This window comes from Wasmannia auropunctata, unplaced genomic scaffold, assembly GCF_000956235.1.
Source record: "Wasmannia auropunctata unplaced genomic scaffold, wasmannia.A_1.0 LD335634.1, whole genome shotgun sequence".
Classification (NCBI taxonomy): domain Eukaryota; kingdom Metazoa; phylum Arthropoda; class Insecta; order Hymenoptera; family Formicidae; genus Wasmannia; species Wasmannia auropunctata.
Genome location: NW_012027256.1, coordinates 1555249 through 1576392, shown reverse-complemented (window position 1 = coordinate 1576392; position 21144 = coordinate 1555249). Strand labels below are relative to the sequence as shown.

The following is a 21144-nucleotide window of genomic DNA, read 5'->3' as shown; positions in this document are numbered from 1 at the left end:
TATATATATATATGTATATATAATTAAATAACATTCTCAATCATTTCATACTCCTTCAAAAATTGAATTTTTCATAAGAAATTCGATTCGTTGTTTATAAGTCTACTTGTTATTAGCCCAATTGTATAATAACTTACATTCTCAATTGATTCGATTTAATCCAATCAGATAGAGTGACGATTGTTAACATAAATCTTAAAGGTGCGATTCTTACACTGAGGATTATTCTCAAAGTAGTCTGGTAAAAGGAATAGCAATAAGATCTTCCTCTCTCAGCTATGCAGGAGAAAAGTATAAAAGTGCATGTATAAGAACGGAGGAAAAAATATTCTGATGGTGTGTTTTATTTTTCCTCCTGAAAAACCAGTCGTCGTATCGGCGAAGAGACAGAGTGCATTCCGGTCGACAAGGCTGCCACCGCAGAGGAAGCAAGAATGAATGTTTTCTATCGTGAGCCAGATCAATGACGACACTACGAATTACATGGGATGAAAAAAAAACAAGAAACACGCTTTGCAGTCCGACAATCTAAGAGATTCTCTCGAGTTCGTTTTGCGTGCACATACGGTGCTGCAAACCAGTAGATTGCAACACTACAATGTTTTTATCTCTTTGTTTGTTTAACACCTGTGTGCAGTTTAAGCACATTAATCGACTCCCCTGGATATTTTGATAATTACTTGATTATTACTTGATTATTAAACTCACATGCAAACATTTCTTTATATATTTAAAAATGCTATCTTAAATACTAAAATTGTATATGATAAAATTTGTTTTACAGATTACATTAATTTTATTTAATAGTTATTCTATTTTTTAATGCAAATTTTTTAATTAAAAAAAACATTTTCATAAGATATAGTGATAATATGAATAAAACTATAGTAAAAAGTGAAATGTAGAAAACGCAATAAAAAGTAATCAAAAGTAAGAAAAAAATTAACGCGTTTTTGTTTTTTAGGATAAAAATATATATTTACCGCTAAAATATTAAATATTACAAATTTTGTAAAAATATTTAAACAAGATTTTTTTTCTTACAAGAACAAATTTTTTTTGTGACTTTTGGTTCAGCTTTCTTTCGTACTCACTCATCACAGTTAACAATTCATATTTATTCTGAACGCAAATTCGATTTTTGCGCGATGTGAATGACAAATAATATTCCCGGGTTTTACATCCCGTACAGGCCCGTGCTGATCGAAGTATTCGTGGCAAAGAGATCCTAGCGCGCAAGTAGGCCCCCCTTCTTTCCAGGACCCGATTGGGGGACCCCTATGTACTGCACCTGTGCAGGTTGAGAGATGTTGTGTTTTCACCTGCACAGGCAGTTCAACCTACAATCGCGAGCAAGAACGTTCCGCGAACGAGATCATCCGCTGTGTCGATCGAAACGAACAGAAAAGTCAGATCACAATATTCATAATCGAATTTTCGATTACTATATTCTTCTTTTAGATTGTCGAAGTTTTCAATAATACAGGCGTAAAATACTTTGACACTTGGAAGATTTTTTTATTGACAACTGTTGTGTTGTGCTGTTAAACATGATTTTTTTTCAACGAGAATCAAATTGAATTAAATAAAGAGATGAATAAAGAGAGATTCAACATGAAACTTCAAAAGATACTTTTTTCCAAAGAGCACAAAACGAAAACAGTGAATTTAAAAAAAAGGAGAGTCTTTTGTGAAGAATACTAAATTTTTAATAACATAATTTAAATTACAGAAAATGTTTTTGTTACAACTTGAAGATAGATCTCAAAAATTGTAATTGGACATGAAGAAGAAAACTAATCAAAGAAATGAAAAACAATTTGTTGGAATCTTTTTCTATAATGAAAGACTCCTTGAGATATACATATTCTCTTATAAAATGAAATACTCTAGTAATGAAAACTAAGGAATACGTTTAAGCAAATATATAATGTGAAAAGTGACTGTGGTAAAAATTAAGTCTAAAAAATTCAAGACAAAAATTATAATAAAAATAATTAATTTTATAGTTATAAAATTTAATCTTAATTAAAAAGTAATTTTTTTTTTAATTGTCACCATAGAAGTGTTTTTAAATGTTATTAAACAATGTGTTAAATATTGCTGAAAGTAATAAGAAAATTAACTTCATTACAAAATTTAACAAAGATTTTTGCAGCACACAAAAATTATATAACTAAATGATTAATTAAATATTTTAAATATATCAAATTTTTTATAAATATACAAACACCAAATTGCAATTAAAGAACTTGATTCAATAATCTAGTACTAGTTACTTTTTAAAACAAAATTCAACTTGTGCACAACACATTGACCATAAATGAGTGTTAAAGAAGAATTATAAATATCCCGTCTGATCGCATAAGGACTATTCCAAAAGGAAGAAAATTTCAATGCCACGTATAATTTCCGCGATCTGCAAGCGTGGCTTGCAAAACAATCGAATTTCATCTTTGATATTTTAGCTATATAAAGTCTAAATTATAGAGAAAAATTAATTTTAAATATTGAACTTAAATTCTGTGGACGCAATATAATTTGACAGTGTGATTGTCAGCAAATATTGGTAATTTACACGTGCGAAACAAGCAACTTTCGAACGGGACGAGACGTATTGATTCTCAGTTCAGAAGAATACAACATTTATCTTGAAGATATTGACAAAACTCAAAATGGACATCATGTTGGAAAAAATGGAAAAACTGAATCTGGTATGACTGAATGTGTACAATAATAATTTAATATATAGTTTAAATAATAAACGCTGTATTATAACATGCTGTTGTGACATATTAGCGGCCTGAATAATAAATGCCTTGTACACTTTAAATCGTAAAAACTGCTAAATCCGATGTTGCAATTGCAATTATTGCCTAATTTTGCATTCGCGCCAAAAACAATTGTGCATTTGGAAGGATAGGCAAAGTATTTGGGCTGTCGATATAACCAATTTCGAGAAAATTTGGAGAAGTGCAATAAACATATTCAGTCTTCCTTAATTTTTTTTTAATAATTTTTTTTCTTTTAAATTACTCTGTATAATAAGTAAAGAGAATAGAAAAATTAAATAATAGTTGATAAATGTAAATGTTTAAATGTGTAATTAAATTAATCTTTTCGAATTAAAATGTCATAGTTATATTTTTTAATTAATTAATTGTTACATAATGCGTAAATGATATGTGACCGGAAGCACATTATACATATTCGACTGCTACATTAAAATCTTATTAACTTTCTAATACGTGACTGTTCATACATGATGAGCATGTGACGAAATGTCCGTAACGCTTTTTTGGTAGCAATTCCAAGGAAAGTACATCATGAGTCACAATCAATAAGCGAGTGAAAATTTTTATTATAAATGTGCGTACGTATGGTGTACTGCCTTTAAGGAAGTATTTCATCATTGTTTTTTCTTAATTAAATTTTTTTTTGCTTTCTCAAATATTTGAACTGTCTTAATTGATTATTATTATAATTTTTATTATTCAAGCTTGATGAGCATAAACATTAATTATAATGTCGCGTGACATAATAAATACAAAATATATACACTATGTTAGTAAGTATTCGTAATTGTAAATCAGTAAATTATTATACGTAGAAGTAGAAGGGTTACATACCATAATTGTTAGTAAGTCCTTAATGAATTATTTATTTATAAATCTGTCAAAAGCTATCTGCTTCTTACAACTTTTTGCTGAAGCTTACAGCTTCTTACATTCAACTTTTGTTTGAATGCAATGTGACGATGCATGACGGTCTCTCGTAATGGATTGATTTGCCTGGTCCATTCGCCTGGTCCATTAAATTTATACATTATATATCTCATTGGCCACGTATATTATATCAGCCATTATTCGGCGAAGAAACGATTGAAGTCTAAGAAATAAATGTGAGAGTCTACCTGTTTTATAGCAGTTTTAATGCATATACATGCATTTGTGTTCCATGTCAGCAATCTGTCAGACAGCTGTTCGCGTCACTAAATTTACGTGAACACACAATTATCACGAATATCGCATATCAATATCGATTAAACTATGTCGCTGAATTCAGCAGCAATGTCGATGTCATAATTATGATTGAAAAATTTGCACGCTTTCTGAGCCTGTTACCTACTCATTTCACGGACAGTACATCGAACAATTCAGGCTGTTTTAAACATTTTCGAAAGTACGATATCTGCAGCACATAAATAGAACGTAATCGCGCTAACGATTATCAATCATATTCCATCGATTACGATTTTCTTTTCTTCCATGATTGAATAATACAATTACTGACTTAATTAATATTGCTTACAACTTTCATTTTCACACACGCGCGGACAACACAATTACATTATTTTTCTAGTGTCTATAATTTTTGTTTTAATGTTATGAATCCCGATCATTACCTGTATGCAATTATAAAAATAGAAAATAAGTAGAACGACAGCGGTTAATAAGAAAATTATTCTCGTTTGAAATGGAAAGTTGAATCCTAAATGACAGTCGATATAATGATCAATGATCTAGCTGCAGATGTCATGTTAAGAAAAGGGCACACCAAAATTTCACTCGAATATCTCTGGTGAGAGTACTCGAAAAAGAAGAGAGAGGAAAACGTAAGAGATCAAAATCAGACAAGAGAAAAGATAAAGCGCGAGAAGCGATATGCAAGAACAATGCAGAAGATGTAAAGTAATTCAACTATTTTTCATTGTCAGATTTCAAATCTTATTGGCACGCCATAAAATAAATAAATTGCATATACGTATAAATAAACTGACGCATGTAATTCATTGTTATTCATAATCAATTTAAATTATCTACACGTCATTGGAATCTATAAAATTAAATCATTCGCATGCGCGGATTACAATACAATAATCGTATTATGGTGTGAAACTATATATAACACGACAGTGACTAAGAATTAAATTTATTACATTTTTTTAGCGTATTCTTTAATTGCACCTGCGATATATTTAACGTAAAATTCAATTTAGTCAACAATTTTTTTCCAGCAATTTTTTAAGATTAATTATATGTATTTTAAGTTGTATTTACAGACCGAAAAAAGATATTAAATGTAGATGTTACAAATAAACTATATTTTATAATCAATAATAAACAACTCAATAATAAACATAATAAATTGATATTGAATTATTTATGAGAAACTACATGTGTGGAAAATTAAACAGATAAAGATTAAGATATATTGTTGCTGCTTTTTATAAAGATGTGATCATAATAATAAGCTACTTATTGTTATTTGCTTAAGTCACTCTGACCGAGTTAATCGATAAGGAGTTTTGACGCCTTTCTTATCCTCGTGATTTAATTACATAATAAGTGTTTAAATAATTGACGATGAAACTGATATATCTTTCAAAATGCAATTTTTACGATTCTTATATGTTTACACTTGTGATGTTACTGGCACGTGTAAATTGTGGTAATAGTAAATTATACTATGGTATGTAAAGGGTCTACATATCTTTTTTTCACAATAAGGAAATAACTTCAAGAAATGGATTAAACCGTAAAACTTTGGAAAGTGTGTTTACAAGTCCGTGAATTGTTATAGCTAGTGTAATCGCTTCCGACGCGGCGAATCGCTTCCCACGACAAAATGTATTGTAAAAATACTAACTTTTTTGATTGCATCTCAAGATTAAAATATGAATATATACTTATTTAAAATAATATGCATTGTATTTAAAGACATTATTTTATACTTTCTGGGATATTATTTTCTTTTACAGAACTTTTAATTTTTTATCGTCTCTTTAAATAAATACAAATACTGTAATACATGACAAATAGATTGATAAGAATGAAATAAATTAATGAAATGAAATTAATTAACGATAATATCTCGATAATATAATAAATTAATGACAATATGAAGTACTACATTTTTTCGAAAAGGTTTTTATTACTCTAAAAAAGACTAGTGATCAGCTGGTTCTACTGAGGACATCACAATGATATGCATAGTCGTGCGATAACTGGCGCACGATAATTGACGTTGTTCTGTTTTTTCCGACGCGATAAGAATTTCTACGTGCGAGATAAGAATTTCTTGCCTATGAAATTGGTTGACGGCTCGAATTCTCGAGTATTTACTTGCATGCGAACAAAACGAGTTCATCTGCGAAGTGTGCAAAAGTGAAAATTGCGATTAATCATAAGGACGATTAGAATCAAAATCGTATCAAACTTTGAAGAAGGGGGGAGGGGGAGAGGGGAGGGGAAGAGGGGAGGGACGAGAATAATCCTCTTCCACTCAAATATAACATACAAAAAAGTGATCCAATTAATACTGACATGTCCTCCAATGATGAGGATCGGGATACAGTGTCTTGCCCAGAGCCTACGGTTGAAAAGTGGCGTTTTTTTCACGTAAGTGATCAAATCACAAAAGAATGTTGAAGCTTTCGCTACATTGACTTAGAATATAATAAGTTATTATTCTACAATGTTGCATCACCCTGATATAATAATATTACACTCGATTTATTCATATATTATAATTATGTTATGACTGATTTTCTTTATAATTAAAAATAAAACTAATGAATATTACGAAATTGACATGTAATGCGACGTTATTACTATGCTCATAAAACTGCTTACTCCGGTTTCTTGATGCTTTAATTTATAATATTATAGCACATAACATTGGTATATGTAACATTATGAAGATTTTTTTTAAGCGCAAAATTTTCACGATACAACTTTAACTTTATCTCTCCTTTAACTGCTTCCATCATGATGGTTAAATACATTTTTAATAATGTTTTAGATTTTAACATTGTTTTAGATAAAACATTAGACAGAGAGAGAGAGAGAGAGAGAGAGAGAGAGAGAGAGAATATTATCGATAATACCATGCATTATAACAAATAACACATGAAACTTTTCATGATTTGCAGAGGATTCCAAACTGTCCTGTGAAAAGTTCACAGCCTCTAAAGGAATTTGTTGGTCGCTGCCAAACTATGCCATCACGAGTGAAGAAATCGTTTTGCGGCTGCTTACAAGTAAGATTTTAAATATAATATTTATATAACAAATGTAACCATCGATAAAGTTACTAGACCATTATTTGCTAGATTGTGTAAACAATGCTGTTTTGACGGATACCAATTTACGAATAATTATTATTTATAAATAATAGATACATATAATATACATACAATAAATTTAAATTATTAATAATATAATTAAAATGTTAATAATATTATTATTATTAAAACATTTTCCAATAGTATATTAATATAAACATGTTTCTTTTATAATATAATGGAATTAATTTTTTCATTTTTAAATTCTGAAAAAAGAGTAATTACAAAATTTAATTTAATATAATGCAATATTATGTCTATTTTCTTTTTTTTTTTTTAGATACATTTTAACACGCTTGTAAAAAACATACATACTTATATGTATATGCCTTGTAAAGAATAAAATGCACAAAAAATACAAAATAAAAATGTAATTAACAAGAATGCACTAATTAAAATATATTTTTCATTAATTTTTTTATGTTTTCACAAATGTTAATCTTTAACAATTTTTAGCACACTTATCTCTACATTCTTTCTTAAAATTCCACGACATACAGAGGTATAACCTTCATTGAATGTTATGAGTAAACTGTTACGGCAAATTGTTACTAGGAAGTTCTTATATAAACCAAAGTAAAATGAACTCTCTTGTGAAAAGAAGTGTAAATGAAATGGAAGGTAACTTCCAGAAGAAACGAACCGAAGCAAGAAGGCGGTTTAATAGGATCGACCGCGTTATTTCGTATTGCAATCTGTGTTAAATTATGAGTATCCTAAAAAATATTTATTTATAATTAGCAAACATTCTTGCCTTCATTACTTATACGAACGATATTTTTAATAAAAAAAATACTTATAGCTTCCTGGAATGCATTCATATGAACGATGTGAGAATAACTTTTATCAATAATAGCTGTTAACACATAATGTTGTTATCATATAACAATCGAATATAATTACAATATAATACATTTCTATTTATTCAAACATCTGAGTGATAAGTATTAATTTAGAAACATAAAATATTATATGTATATATATATATATACATATATATATATATATATATATATATATATACATATATATAAAATCAAAATTTTATGTTTATTGTATATATTTATAATATTTATTTGATTCGATATTGTAACAGAAATGTTTGATATGAAATATATTAATATTATTAATTAAATCTTTATAATTTTTTCAAATTTTGTATTCTCTCAAATATATAAAAGTGAATCAAAATAAATTTCGTTCGACAAGCTAGATGCACATGTTAATTTGAAAGTCAACTGAAAGTAGAAACTGAAAGTAGATTGAGTCATTAATCGTACGTGTGTGTGTGTGTGTGTGTGTGTGTGTGTGTGTGTGTGTGTAGCGCGACTTACACTTATCGAATAAATAAAGTCTGTATAAATAAATATTTTTACTAATCCATTAAAAATTTTTAAAATTACAATTCAAATTAACATTTGACGAACAGCATTTTTGTTATTTGAAAATTGATATACACTCATTCAACTTTTTCACCAGAATATCAAAATATTGCTATCAAGCCAAAATAAATCGAAAACCATTACATTACGTTTAACAATAAATTTCAATTTTATTTGCATATCGCATTCCAGAAAAATATTTTTTAATTTATTACAATGTATATTCGTTTAAATGTTAATTCTTAAAAGAAACTATATTACTGTCTATGTTTTACGAAAGCAAATTTTTTTATTAAAAGTTGTATTTCCATTTACATTCTCGATGCAAAAATTGGCAAAAATCTAATTGTCCCGTAAAAAAAAATCCAAGTGTAAATTGTCTCAAATTATTGTTCATATGTCGTATGAATGCAATATTATATTTCATGACTAACATTAGACATTGTTGCCATTTTGAAAATTTTTCCGTTATTCTCTCTAATTATCTTTACTTTATCTGAAACCCGTGTAAAACAAGATGCATCACTAGGAAATCTTTTCCATATGCCTGACGCTATGTATCTTGACATCATTAATCTTTGTAAAAGTCGCACACTATCTATTTCAAGTTTTCAAATTACTGCTTTCTTTTTTTTTGTACAATATAAAGATATAAAGAAGGCATATTTCATTGCGTGCTCAAGTATAATTAACTACAATTCTCCACAAATAATGTAACGTAATTGTTAACACCTGGCAATAATCTATATTTATATATATTACATATATATATATATATATATATATATATATATAGTCTCGCGCTGTACATTTAATTTTTTTTCTGCAAACTCATGTATATACGTCCTAGTCACATGTCACGTTTGATGGCGCTTGATCTCGGTCGTGACACTCGTGACTATCACGTGCAAGCACACCTTTTTTTAAATTCCTACATACAACGCTGATGAGGACAAAAAACTGTGTAAAAAAATCTTTGGAATAAGAACATTGGGGGGAGGAGGGAGGGGGAATTTGTTCGAACATTCTTTGGTACATGACCTCTTACCGCGATGATCGCGCAAAGATGATGTTTGCTAAGATTATAATCGACATCTAGCACGTGAATAGGTAATTTCTTAGTCACGTGTGAAAGTACAGGAATCCATGCCTAAGCCGATCCCCTGACCTTTGTTGCCGTTACTGCTGTTAGCTCTTGACTAGCTAGTAATAAGAAGAAGCGAGAATGAGCACACACAATAGTGAAAATAGATTGAACATCGAAACTGGTACAATTTCAATGCTATACGGGTTAACATATTTTATGTCAATTTTGCAATTCTATTATCATTATTATTTTATTGTTATTGGTCAACTTTAGCATCAAAATCTGAAAAGTATCGTATACGTACAACTCAATATATCAATAGAAAAACGTGTAAACAAAAAAAAACACCGAAAAATTTCATTGATCGAAAGCAAATCCCAGTGCAAAGCGAATCCTTGTGGCAATGAGCCGATTGCATTATTGATCGCGATTAACAATAAGATACATTTTGATTTAACAATCAAATTTGCAAGAATGTATTTTCAATAATTTTATATTATCCTTTTGTTAAAATTAACTTATTATTGCGGATATATTAAGCGTACTTTTATATATCAATATGCAGTATATTAAATTTTTATATATTTTTAAATATTTTTTCTATCATAAATAAAAAACGCATCAACATACATATATTTAAGTTGAACTAACAATGTGAGGCAAGCTCGTCAATGTAGAAACAATCAAATTATAGCATAGGCCAAACTAACGAACACTAATAAGGTGATGCTTAAATATAAAACATAAAATTTATTCTAATCTTATTAGTGCTCGTTAGTTTGGCCTATTCTATAATTTGATATTGCATTTACAGCATATACAAGCAATACAGTTCATAAATGTACATGTTCTGTATACGCGGAAAGAAAGCAAAAAGATTTATGCTAATAATTCAATGCGTAAAATTAGGAAACACGACAACGCTATTATCTTATAGCTTTTTTTATATCTATTGTTTATATAATATTACTTGCATGATCTATAATACATATGATAGGATACTGAACTAATCTAGTTGCTCCTCGCAGGATGACGAGCCACCGGAAATCACATATTGCGTTGTGGAGCACACGGGTACACTCACGCTACAAGCAATGACGCCAACCTTACCAATGCCAGCCGAGGAGGAGCTGAATAAAATGTTTCTCGAACTTGTCGACGAACTGGACCTAACCCAAACCAATCGACAAGCAGTTTTGGCACTTCCAGCCAATAAAAAGTGGCAGATATATTGCTCCAGAAAAGGTAATGGCACTTTGGACAACGGCGGCTTACGCACCACTGACCTTAGCGGTGATCCCGAGGACTATATCAATAGATTGAAGATGATAGCAAATGTGAGTGAATGAAATTGTTTAATAAAATCTATGATTATTAATGATGATGATGATGATGATGAGATTAAACTATTGGTCGTTAAAGATCTGTTTTGTTTTGTGCGTGCGTGTGTTAAACAGATTAAACAAGGTTTTATATATACCACAAATGAGTTTTAAACAATTACTTATTCGAGCGACGAAAATAATTTTTTATAGAGAAATAAATAATACTGAATACACGTTGTTTTTTTTTTTTTAATAGAATCAATTTTGACGTTAGCATTAAACGTTATTACAGAAAAATGTTATAAACAATGTTATTAACAAGATTAATGTTATTAACAAGATTTATTTTAATAATCGTGATCATTTTGTCTTGAAAATTTTCTTATTAAAATCGAAAAGGTAAAGCAAGAAAGAGCAGGCACATACCAAAATTATAAGCTAAACAAATAGGATTCTCATAAGAGAGAATTGAAAACTGGTGTAAAATAGCTAATTTACAAGTTACTACTGTGTTAAAATTTTTTAAATTTATGTTTTTATTTTGTGTCATTGTATATAGTATAGATTTACAATGATATGATGACTGATATGAGAGTTAATAATTTTGCTGGAAGAACATTTTATAAAGATTGAAAGCGAGATATTGTCGTATTATTTTCGATTTTATCTCCGATATTTAAATATATATGTGACGAGCATATTAAACGTATGTATATTATACAGAATCCTTTTCCGGAAGAAGATGAAGAAGTATCGAATCAAATGCGTCAAGCAGAAGCTTTAAAGACTGCTCTGAGGACGCAGCCGCACAGCTTTGTTCTCAGATTTATAGAACTAGATGGTTTAAACGCTTTATTACAAGTATTAGGGACTATGGATACTGAAGCAGCTAATAGTAATCTCCATACCAGCGTTATAGGATGTTTAAAGGCTTTAATGAATAATTCGGTAAGTTTCATCAAGTGTATAGTAAATAAATGTTAAATAATATTTACTATTATTAACGACATTTTATCACAAATGAGCTGCAGCTTACAGCCTAATTTTTCCATATTTTCATAAGGGTTAAGAGTGTATTAATCCAACTGTTCAACAATTTTGCATCCCTAATATTTCATTAAGGGAAACCTTGCACGTATATCAATTTTTTCTTCATTATTTTAGTTAATATATCTTTTGTTCTAGAATGGTAGAGCACATGTGTTGGCACATCCAACGGCAATCAACACAATATCACAGTCGCTCGCATCTGAGAATATAAAAACGAAAATCTCTGTACTAGAGATCCTCGGTGCAGTCTGTTTAGTACCAGGCGGTCACCGAAAAGTTTTAGAAGCTATGTTGCACTTCCAACAATATCATTCGGAAAGGACGCGCTTCCAGTACATAATTAATGATCTTGATAAAAATTTCGGCATCTATAAAGATAATCTATCCCTAAAAACAGCGATTATGTCATTTATCAACGCCGTGCTAAACTACGGGCCTGGTCAAGTTACGCTGGAGTTTAGGCTGCATCTACGTTATGAGCTACTAATGCTCGGAATACAACCTATTATCGAGAAACTGAGAAAATACGAAAATGAAACACTCGATAGGCATCTCGATTTTTTTGAGATGGTACGAAATGAAGACGAGAAGGAGCTCGCCAGGAAATTCGAAAAGGAACATGTGGACACTAAGAGTGCTAGTGCCATGTTCGATCTTTTGCGACGGAAACTCAGCCATACTGCTGCTTATCCTCATCTTCTTAGCTTACTTGAACATTGTCTCTTGTTGCCACGTGAGTGATTTTCGATTGGAAAATCTTATTTTTGTAATCGTGAAATAAATCATAATATATTATAATGCTAATTAATTTTTTTCGCAGTGGATTATGGTTCGCATCCTCAACATTGGTTGTTGTTTGATCGGATTGTTCAGCAGATCGTTTTACAGTCTGAAAGCAACGAGACAGGATTAATAAAAAATCCTGATGTGGCCCCAATAGAAATAAATGTGAAGGAGATTGTTCATCTTCTCGCAAAGGAAGAAGAACTTGTGGCTGCAAGGAAGAAGGCCGAGGAAATGGAACGCGAAAATTTGGACATGTCCACGAAACTGGCTAAGAAGGAGCAGGAACTAGATCTGAGAAGTCAAGAAAAAGTATTATCCAAATCAATATATATATATATATATATATATATGTTCTATTTGTCAGTGACAAGTCAAATGTCTTATAATAATGCAGAATAATAATAATAATAGTAATAATAAAATGTTATTTATAAAAAATATTAGATGCATATTACACATATCTATATATTAAAAAGAATTTTTTTCTTAATTTGATTTATTTGCTAAAGATATACACATTTGAAAAATGTTTGAAACCTTGAGATTGATAATAATATAAAAATGAGAAAAACACACATTATTCAGGTTTAAAAGTGCTTTTTTTATAATATTAAATACATTTCAAATATATGGCTAATCGGTGATATAAAAAAACCTGAGTAACATTTTTTTTTCTTTTCAATAAATTCATTTAATGTTAAAATAAGTTATTTTTATGTCTTTGATACAACAAAAATTTGAATTGTCATTTACTGTTTGGTGTTGTTTGTTCTCTTACAACAAATAGTGTCATAGTTTGTAATTATCTATTTGTAGGAAGATATGGAAGCAAGTTTAGTAAGGATCAAAGAACGTCTTGAAAAAGAGACCTCAATGCACATAGAGACAAAACAAAAAATTTCTGAATTGGAAGATAGCCTTGAGACGTTGTCGCGACAAATTAATAACGAGAAATCTGAAAGGAAACGTCTAGAACAATTGGTAGCTTCAGGAAGTTTGCCAGATGATGCGAAAGCCACTTTAAAAATTGTAGAAGATGAAGTACTCGAAAAGATTGAGACCAAACCCACTCCACCACCACCACCACCTCCTCCATTAGCACCTCCGCCACCTCCTTGTTTGATGCCGGCTGCTCCCCCGCCTATGAAGGTTATTATTATATTCCAAAATGTTTTAACTAAGTGAATTATAAAATTATTACGTATAAATAATAATAACAACGGCAATAAAACAAAAAATTTAATATTTAATAATTAGATTTTTTTAATGGTAATATTTTTTTCTAAGATTAATTGCATAATTAGTTGCAGTAGTATAATTTCTTATATTACTAATAATATATAAGAAATATTATATTATATAATTAATAATTTTCTTCAGTCGAATAATTTAATTCGAATTAAAATTTTCGTAGGTGGAGATAATAAAGAATGTTCCACAGCCGAGTAATCCTTTGAAATCGTTCAACTGGTCGAAAATACCTGAGCAGAAGTTGCAGGGTACAATATGGTCAGAGTTGGACGATACGAAACTTTACAACGTAATGGACCTCGAGTCTATTGATAAGATCTTTTGCGCTTATCAAAAGAATGGCGTTTCCACGGAAGGCTCGATAGAAGACTTGAGGACATTAGGAAAGAATAAGAAGACGATGTCAGTAATCGATTCGAGAAGAGCGCAGAATTGCACTATACTGTTGTCGAAATTGAAGATGTCTGATAACGAAATTACTAGAACCATATTATCGATGGATCAGCAGAATATTTTGCACATCGATATGGTGGAGCAGTTGCTAAAATACATACCATCCTCGGAAGAGGCTGCCTTGTTAGATATCCATCAAAAGGAATTGCAAAACAGGGCTGACTGTTTCTTGTATCAAATATCAAAGTGCGTTGTATTTTCAACATTATTAACTTGTTTTAAAACTCAGCTCTCTCTCTCTCTCTCTCTCTCTCTCTCTCTCTCTGCTGAAATTATGATAATCACTTTAATCGATTGATTAGATCGAAATTTCGAGTAACTCGCTAAAAGTGAAATTTTAGTCTTTCTTTAAGCAAATACAAAACGAATCAATTAAACATTGAACAAATAAAATATAAATTAATTGTTTTGTCTTTAGGGTGCCGCATTATGAACAGAGATTGCGTTCTCTTCATTACAAAAAGAAATTTGCAGCTAGCATTGCGGAACTGACACCGAGGATGCGGGCAGTTTTAGAAGCAAGCCGACAAGTAGCCAGATCAAGGAGACTCAGAAAACTTTTGGAATTAGTTTTAGCATTGGGAAATTACGTGAATCGCGGGAATGCGCGGGGTAACGCCTGCGGCTTTCGATTAGCTTCTTTAAATCGTCTAGTTGACACAAAGTCTTCTTGCTCCAAGGGTACAACTTTATTACATTATCTTGTGCAAATTCTCGAAGCTAGATTCAGAGAGGTTCTAGATATCGAAGAGGATATGCCGCACGTTAAAACAGCTGCTAAAGTTAGTATGGCCGATTTGCAGAAAGAAGTGGCCAATTTGAAAAACGGACTGCAGGATGTTCAAAGAGAAATAGGTAATAATAGATTATATAATAGTTGAATTTTAAGCGAATTTGACGTGAAAAGATTGAAACTAACATGACTAAAGATAATTTAAAAGCGTAAGTATCTTGAGTATCTTAATTTTAAACGGTTAATTATCTGCAATGTTTATAGTGTGTTAATTTCTTTTTCTGCGAGAGTGAGAACGATTATCTAAAAGTATATTATGAAAATTGCGCGAAAAGAAAAACACGAAGAATATTTAGATGAATTATTATTTATCTCGTCACTTATTAAATTTATTTCATTCCCATTTCATTTATTTTTTAGAATTTCATCGAGGTCAATCTCAAGTGCTTCAGGGTGATATGTTTTTACCAGCGATGAGGGACTTCCAGGCGCAAGCCACGTGTAGATTAGCAGAGGCGGAAGACTTATTCCAAGATATGAAAACTAGAGTAAGAATAAATAATTAACGTTAATTACGGTTGTGATAAATATGGCTGTGATTAATATTATGATAAAACTGATTTTATCATAACCAGTTTGATCGAGCAGTGAGACTGTTTGGTGAAGATTCGGCTGGCGTTCAACCAGATGAATTCTTTGGCATTTTTGAAAACTTTTTACAAGCCCTAGCTGAAGCAAGGCAAGATGTAGAAAATATGAGGAAGAAAATCGAAGAAGAGGAACGTAGAGCAAAGCAAGAACAGGAAGTAAGGAATATTATTACTATATCATATTTTATAAATACGTATTTGTACGTTATTTTTACATGTGTAGAGCGTAAATAATAATATATTATTACATATTACAATTTCTTACAGCTCCGGAAGAGAACGATAGAGAGAAAGAACTCACGAGAAGGTATATTAAACAGCATATCGCTAAGTAAGAAGAACGAAACAAATAGTAACGGACAACAGAATGATAACAAAGGCGAATTCGACGATTTAATATCTGCTCTTCGAACTGGTGACGTGTTCGGCGAGGATATCGCTAAATTCAAAAGATCAAAACGACGACCTGTTACGCCTAGCGGTCAAGAATCACGCAGGCACAGCATTCACAAGGAAGATTCTCGAGAACGTCATTAGAACCTCAATAGGATCAGATAAATCGCATTTCTCAGCATACAAATTTTTCACATGCAAAATAATTGATTTCTTAAAAATTTATCGCGTTATTAAGAGCATATTGTAGCTAATCTAATTACAAATATAGTTAACATTCCAATTAACAGATAAAATTATTACAATTTATAGGCACCCGTGTGACATTACATACAAAATTAAGCCACATAAAATTAATTTAATAAAGCACTTACATACATATCGTATAAATAACATACGTGAAATATTCTTTTGACGCGAATCTAACCCGAGGAAACCTAGAAATTTATTGTCTTTCAACGATTTTAGAAAAATTTTACAGAACACAAAATTTCGCGGCGCACATTTATACTTACGTCAAATATAAATGTAATACTTTTTGTAAAACTTTTTTATGACAAATTCAACCCTATTGTTAGACATTTTCTAACAATACAGAATCTATACTATTAATATATTCTATTAATGTTATGTAATATCGGTGAATGAAATAATTTCGCAAAATTTCCTATAAGTGTATACTATCTATAAGAATTTTACAGCAAACCAGAAGAAATTGTAAATTTCTGTACTCTTCCAAACAAATTTTGTACAAAAGACTAATTGCTTTGATAGAAAAAAGTTAATTGGATATAGAAGTTTTTATACAATAAACTGAATATAATTCCGTGAACGGTAGATTATATTAATATGTCAATTAGATACTAAATTTAATATATCATGATTTAATACAAATTATATATTATTATAAAGGAAAAATTTCATTTTAAAACGAAGGAAGAACTATAACACACGATATTTTCACGTAAAAAACGCTATAAAACTCATTATAAAATATATTTTATAAGAGTCAAGAATGCCTACGAAACTGCAGTTGAACGTAACAAAAACAGTTTTCGGACAATTGTTAAAATTTTTTATCACAACACGATATAAGATAATAAGTTTTAAAAAAATTAATTTTTTTTTTTATTAGTAGCTTTTTATTAATATAGCGACCGAATAATACATATTGAGCATGTGCAATCTATCTCTCTATCTCAAAGGAATAATTATCCTTTCTTTGTAAAAGGCATATTAAATTTCCAACATGCTTCAATCAAAAGTCAGAATGCAAATTAATAAGACGATGTAAATTCCGATTTACGAAGTAAGGAGCATTTTTAAATGAATGCGAATGCGCACTCAGCGTCTTTAATTAATGAAAAAATGCTAAAATGTATTTTATAATGAATTATAAAAGACAAAATTCTTTTGTATAAAATCATTTTGTCTATTTTATGAATTAAGTTTGAATGCAATTAAACATAATTAACTTGGCAAAATCTTGACAGTAATTAATTAAGAACTGGGCAAGACAAGGCATTCATAAAATTCCGTTATATCAGAATCTGTCGTCAAAATCAAAGTAATGCAGTATAAATCATCTATACAAAATGTATGTAAAGTTATAATATTTATTATTTGTAGAAATTAATGGCATTTGCGATCACATTTCTGATTTTTACATCTAATCAAATAATTTTGCTTTGAGCAAATACGTGATAAGAATTTTATAAACACCTCATATGATATACAAATCTCATATTCAAATATAAATTTAGTATATAAATATATATATATATATATATATATATATATATGTATATATATTTATACTAAATATATATTTGAATATGAGATTTGTATATATGATATTGATCAAAAAGGATGATTTATCATCTCTTAAACCTGATGAAACAATACTTAATTCAACAAACAATAATAAACACTTCAAAGGCCTATAGACAAGCAGTAATTGCCAGCTAACTGCTTCTGAAAAACTAAAAGTCTGATTTTCTAATTTAACGAAACAATAATGTGAATCGAATACAATTTAGACAATTAGAAAACTATGTTATGCTAACTTTGTGCCGTTAAAGCTATAGTTTTCAATTGTAGAGATAAAGTATATGATTAGAAGAGTTCGCTGTATAGTCGTAAATGTTTTGTAAACTTTTGTACTTTTGTAAATATTCAGTATGTTCTTGTTCCTTGGAACATAACTACTTTGCAGGATATCCAATTAAAATATATTGTATGTACAACATTTATATAATACATACATACATATATGTGTATTAAAATATAAAGAAATATATCAAATAAATGTAAAATCTTCATATATAATTTTGAGCAATCTTATTGTTTTACATTTCTTAAAATGAGTAACACAAATTCCCAATATTAATTATTTGTAAAATCTTAATTATATAAAATCCATTTCAACTATTTTAATTATTATTTAAATTATAAGGATATATATACTATTATACTGTTACTGATAGAAACATCTTTATCTTATGTAAGAAATTACATATATCATAATTACTGAAGAATTACATTTATCTACATCTGGTAAGTTATAAATGTATTTTAATTAAATATATATATATATATATATATATATATATATGTTGTATAAATTAAATTTTATACAAGCATTACCTATGAAGATTATTCCAGCAATTATAACAAACCAAATTTAATTCATTCTCATAGATGCTTCTCTCATGGCATTTATAATAGAGGCTAATATATGAATCACTGAAGTCAAAAAGTCGCGGCTTTATACCAGTCTTTACTCCAGACGTACTTAACTACTGTGAGCTTAGTCTGATGTAGTCTATCTCATTTAACAACGAATCCGTGAACGAAATCGTATTTAATTGCAGTATCACTATACAATATAATATATCTAATACAAGAGTTTCACAGATTCGTTACCCTATTGATAAAATAATTGAGTCACTCACCGCGATCTGATGCGCAACGAGCGGAGTTATTCTGCAGTCATGAAGCTACGATGACACTGCAATACAAACATAAGATTCAAATTAAAACAGTGCTTAAAATAATTAAAGTCTTAAAAGACAAATCTTACACGCGTATTGAATTAATTTGATTTTAATTTTAATTTGTCTTTCAATTAAATATTGACTAATAATATAATTATCTATCTCCTTTAAAAAAATCTTCATAAGAATCAATTTTTATAAAACTATAGATATTTATAGATTTTATCTTTCTCTAAATATTTATAACATAGATTAAGATAAAAATGATCTGAATAAGTGAGGAAGAATTTCTGATTTTATGTATGTACTTATGTAAGAAATGATACTTACCCCAAGGTTGCTCCGCTGCAGCCTGCAGATGCAGCAGCTATCCTAGGCCTCCTCCTCCTTTCAAGCTCTCCGGAATATCATGATCAACTGCGCATAATAGGATATGCTTTTGATTCTCTATCGACGCCCTCCCCGGAATGAGTCGCGACTCGTTTTGGAGCCAATTCATCGCGGCCGGCGTGTACGTGCTCCTGCTTTCTGCAATTAAAACGTAACGTTAATGTATAATTAAGATGCAGGCAGTTAACTTGACACGAAATAAATGCCGTGGCGAAACGGTACGTGACAGCGACGCGTCAGCGATCAATTAATGTATACGTACGAGTGCCGATTCTATTATATTATACTGCGCGTTAGACAAATATACAAATACAAATATCACTTACCTGCAATTATATCAGCCGCAATATTCCTCGTTCCGGAGACTATCTATCTTATATGTTCGTCGCGTTCTGAAAATATAAAGGAGATATGCTATTAAAATGGCGAAGCGATTTGGTTTATCCCGCGGTTCACCTCGCGTGGCTTAATAGCATCGCGGCGCGCGGCGGCGTCACTTATGCGCGGTGACGCTACGCATATATATATATATGTCTTGATTGTCAGCCGAACGAGTATTGCGCAATACGAGTTAAATGTGAGATTAATAGTATATTGCAAGTATTACTTAATTGAATCGCGGCGTCACTTGTTTCGCGGAGCTGGTCCGTTCCATCGCGTTCCCTGCAAAAATAAAATGTGAACGTTTAGAATGCAGGCGCAATTAGTGCGAGCTTTGGTTAACTTGACGCGCCGAAAGCAACGCGACGCGGCGCGGCGCGGCTGCGTCACTTATATAATTCGCGTTTATGCGTTAACGTATATAATACATAAACGCGTAATTAAGATAGCGAAGCGGAGCAATATTCGTCCCGCACGCGAGACAAGCGGCCGTCAGCTTACGCGAAACAAGCGCGGCGCGGCGCGGCGCGGCGACGCTACATATCTTTCAAGATTTTCGGCCGAAGGAGTATTGCGAGATACGTGAGCGTTCGACCGATTCATCAGCATGCACGTGCCGAATCAATATTACACGTATTAACATTAAACGTGAGATTAATACAAGTATTACTTACCAATAAGTGAATCATAGCGTCACACTTGCTCTGGATCCGTTCCGTTCCGCCACGTTTTGAAACTGAAACTAAATTGAATTAATATGGGCTGCACCGACGAGCTCTCGCGGCGACTGTTAAAGACCCCATACCAATCCGGTGAGTAAATTTTCGTGCCCGCCGAAAGGCCCGGAGGTAATTGCAGAATGTCGATATGTTATCGACTATTGATGGCCGATAAATTTGATAACTGATCGATTATTATAAGTTAGATTTACCATCAACCAATTAACAAAATTTTTTCGCTATCTATTCAGCAAACAGAATATCAATGCTGTATAACCGGCGAGTAAGTAATATAACATAATATAAAACTGTTAAATTTTTGATTGATTTACAATATTATTGATGTTATATATACTATTTGAACTTGGAACATCTAAGAATTTGAATTACGCGGAACTCTAACCTATCACAACACTGACGCA

The 21144-nt window shown here is 30.6% G+C and overlaps 1 protein-coding gene and 1 long non-coding RNA gene across 8 annotated transcripts in view; one reads left to right on the top strand and one right to left on the bottom strand.

Moving 5' to 3' along the window:
- LOC105456597 (disheveled-associated activator of morphogenesis 1) overlaps positions 1-16848 on the top strand; it is a 28563-nt gene extending 11715 nt beyond the window's left edge. For 5 of the 7 annotated variants that reach the window (XM_011700771.1, XM_011700774.1, XM_011700773.1 and 2 more), the window contains 11 exons: positions 6935-7042; positions 10624-10932; positions 11644-11868; positions 12106-12703; positions 12791-13065; positions 13573-13905; positions 14171-14646; positions 14879-15315; positions 15614-15741; positions 15829-15999; positions 16111-16848. In XM_011700771.1, coding sequence (XP_011699073.1) covers positions 7001-7042; positions 10624-10932; positions 11644-11868; positions 12106-12703; positions 12791-13065; positions 13573-13905; positions 14171-14646; positions 14879-15315; positions 15614-15741; positions 15829-15999; positions 16111-16380 — 3264 coding nt within the window. In that variant the 5' untranslated portion in view covers positions 6935-7000 and the 3' untranslated portion in view covers positions 16381-16848. Of the gene's footprint in view, positions 1-1387; positions 1409-2162; positions 2715-6934; positions 7043-10623; positions 10933-11643; positions 11869-12105; positions 12704-12790; positions 13066-13572; positions 13906-14170; positions 14647-14878; positions 15316-15613; positions 15742-15828; positions 16000-16110 lie in introns of those variants that run through there. The other 2 variants (XM_011700769.1, XM_011700768.1) reach the window with 2 other exon arrangements.
- A 2298-nt stretch (positions 16849-19146) lies between these two features.
- On the bottom strand, positions 19147-20808 carry LOC105456596. The gene is made up of 5 exons (XR_975269.1): positions 20678-20808; positions 20230-20285; positions 19949-20014; positions 19563-19760; positions 19147-19246 (listed from the first exon to the last, which is right to left on the bottom strand). It is a non-coding gene; the product is annotated as an uncharacterized LOC105456596 (long non-coding RNA).
- Positions 20809-21144: the final 336 nt, after the last annotated feature.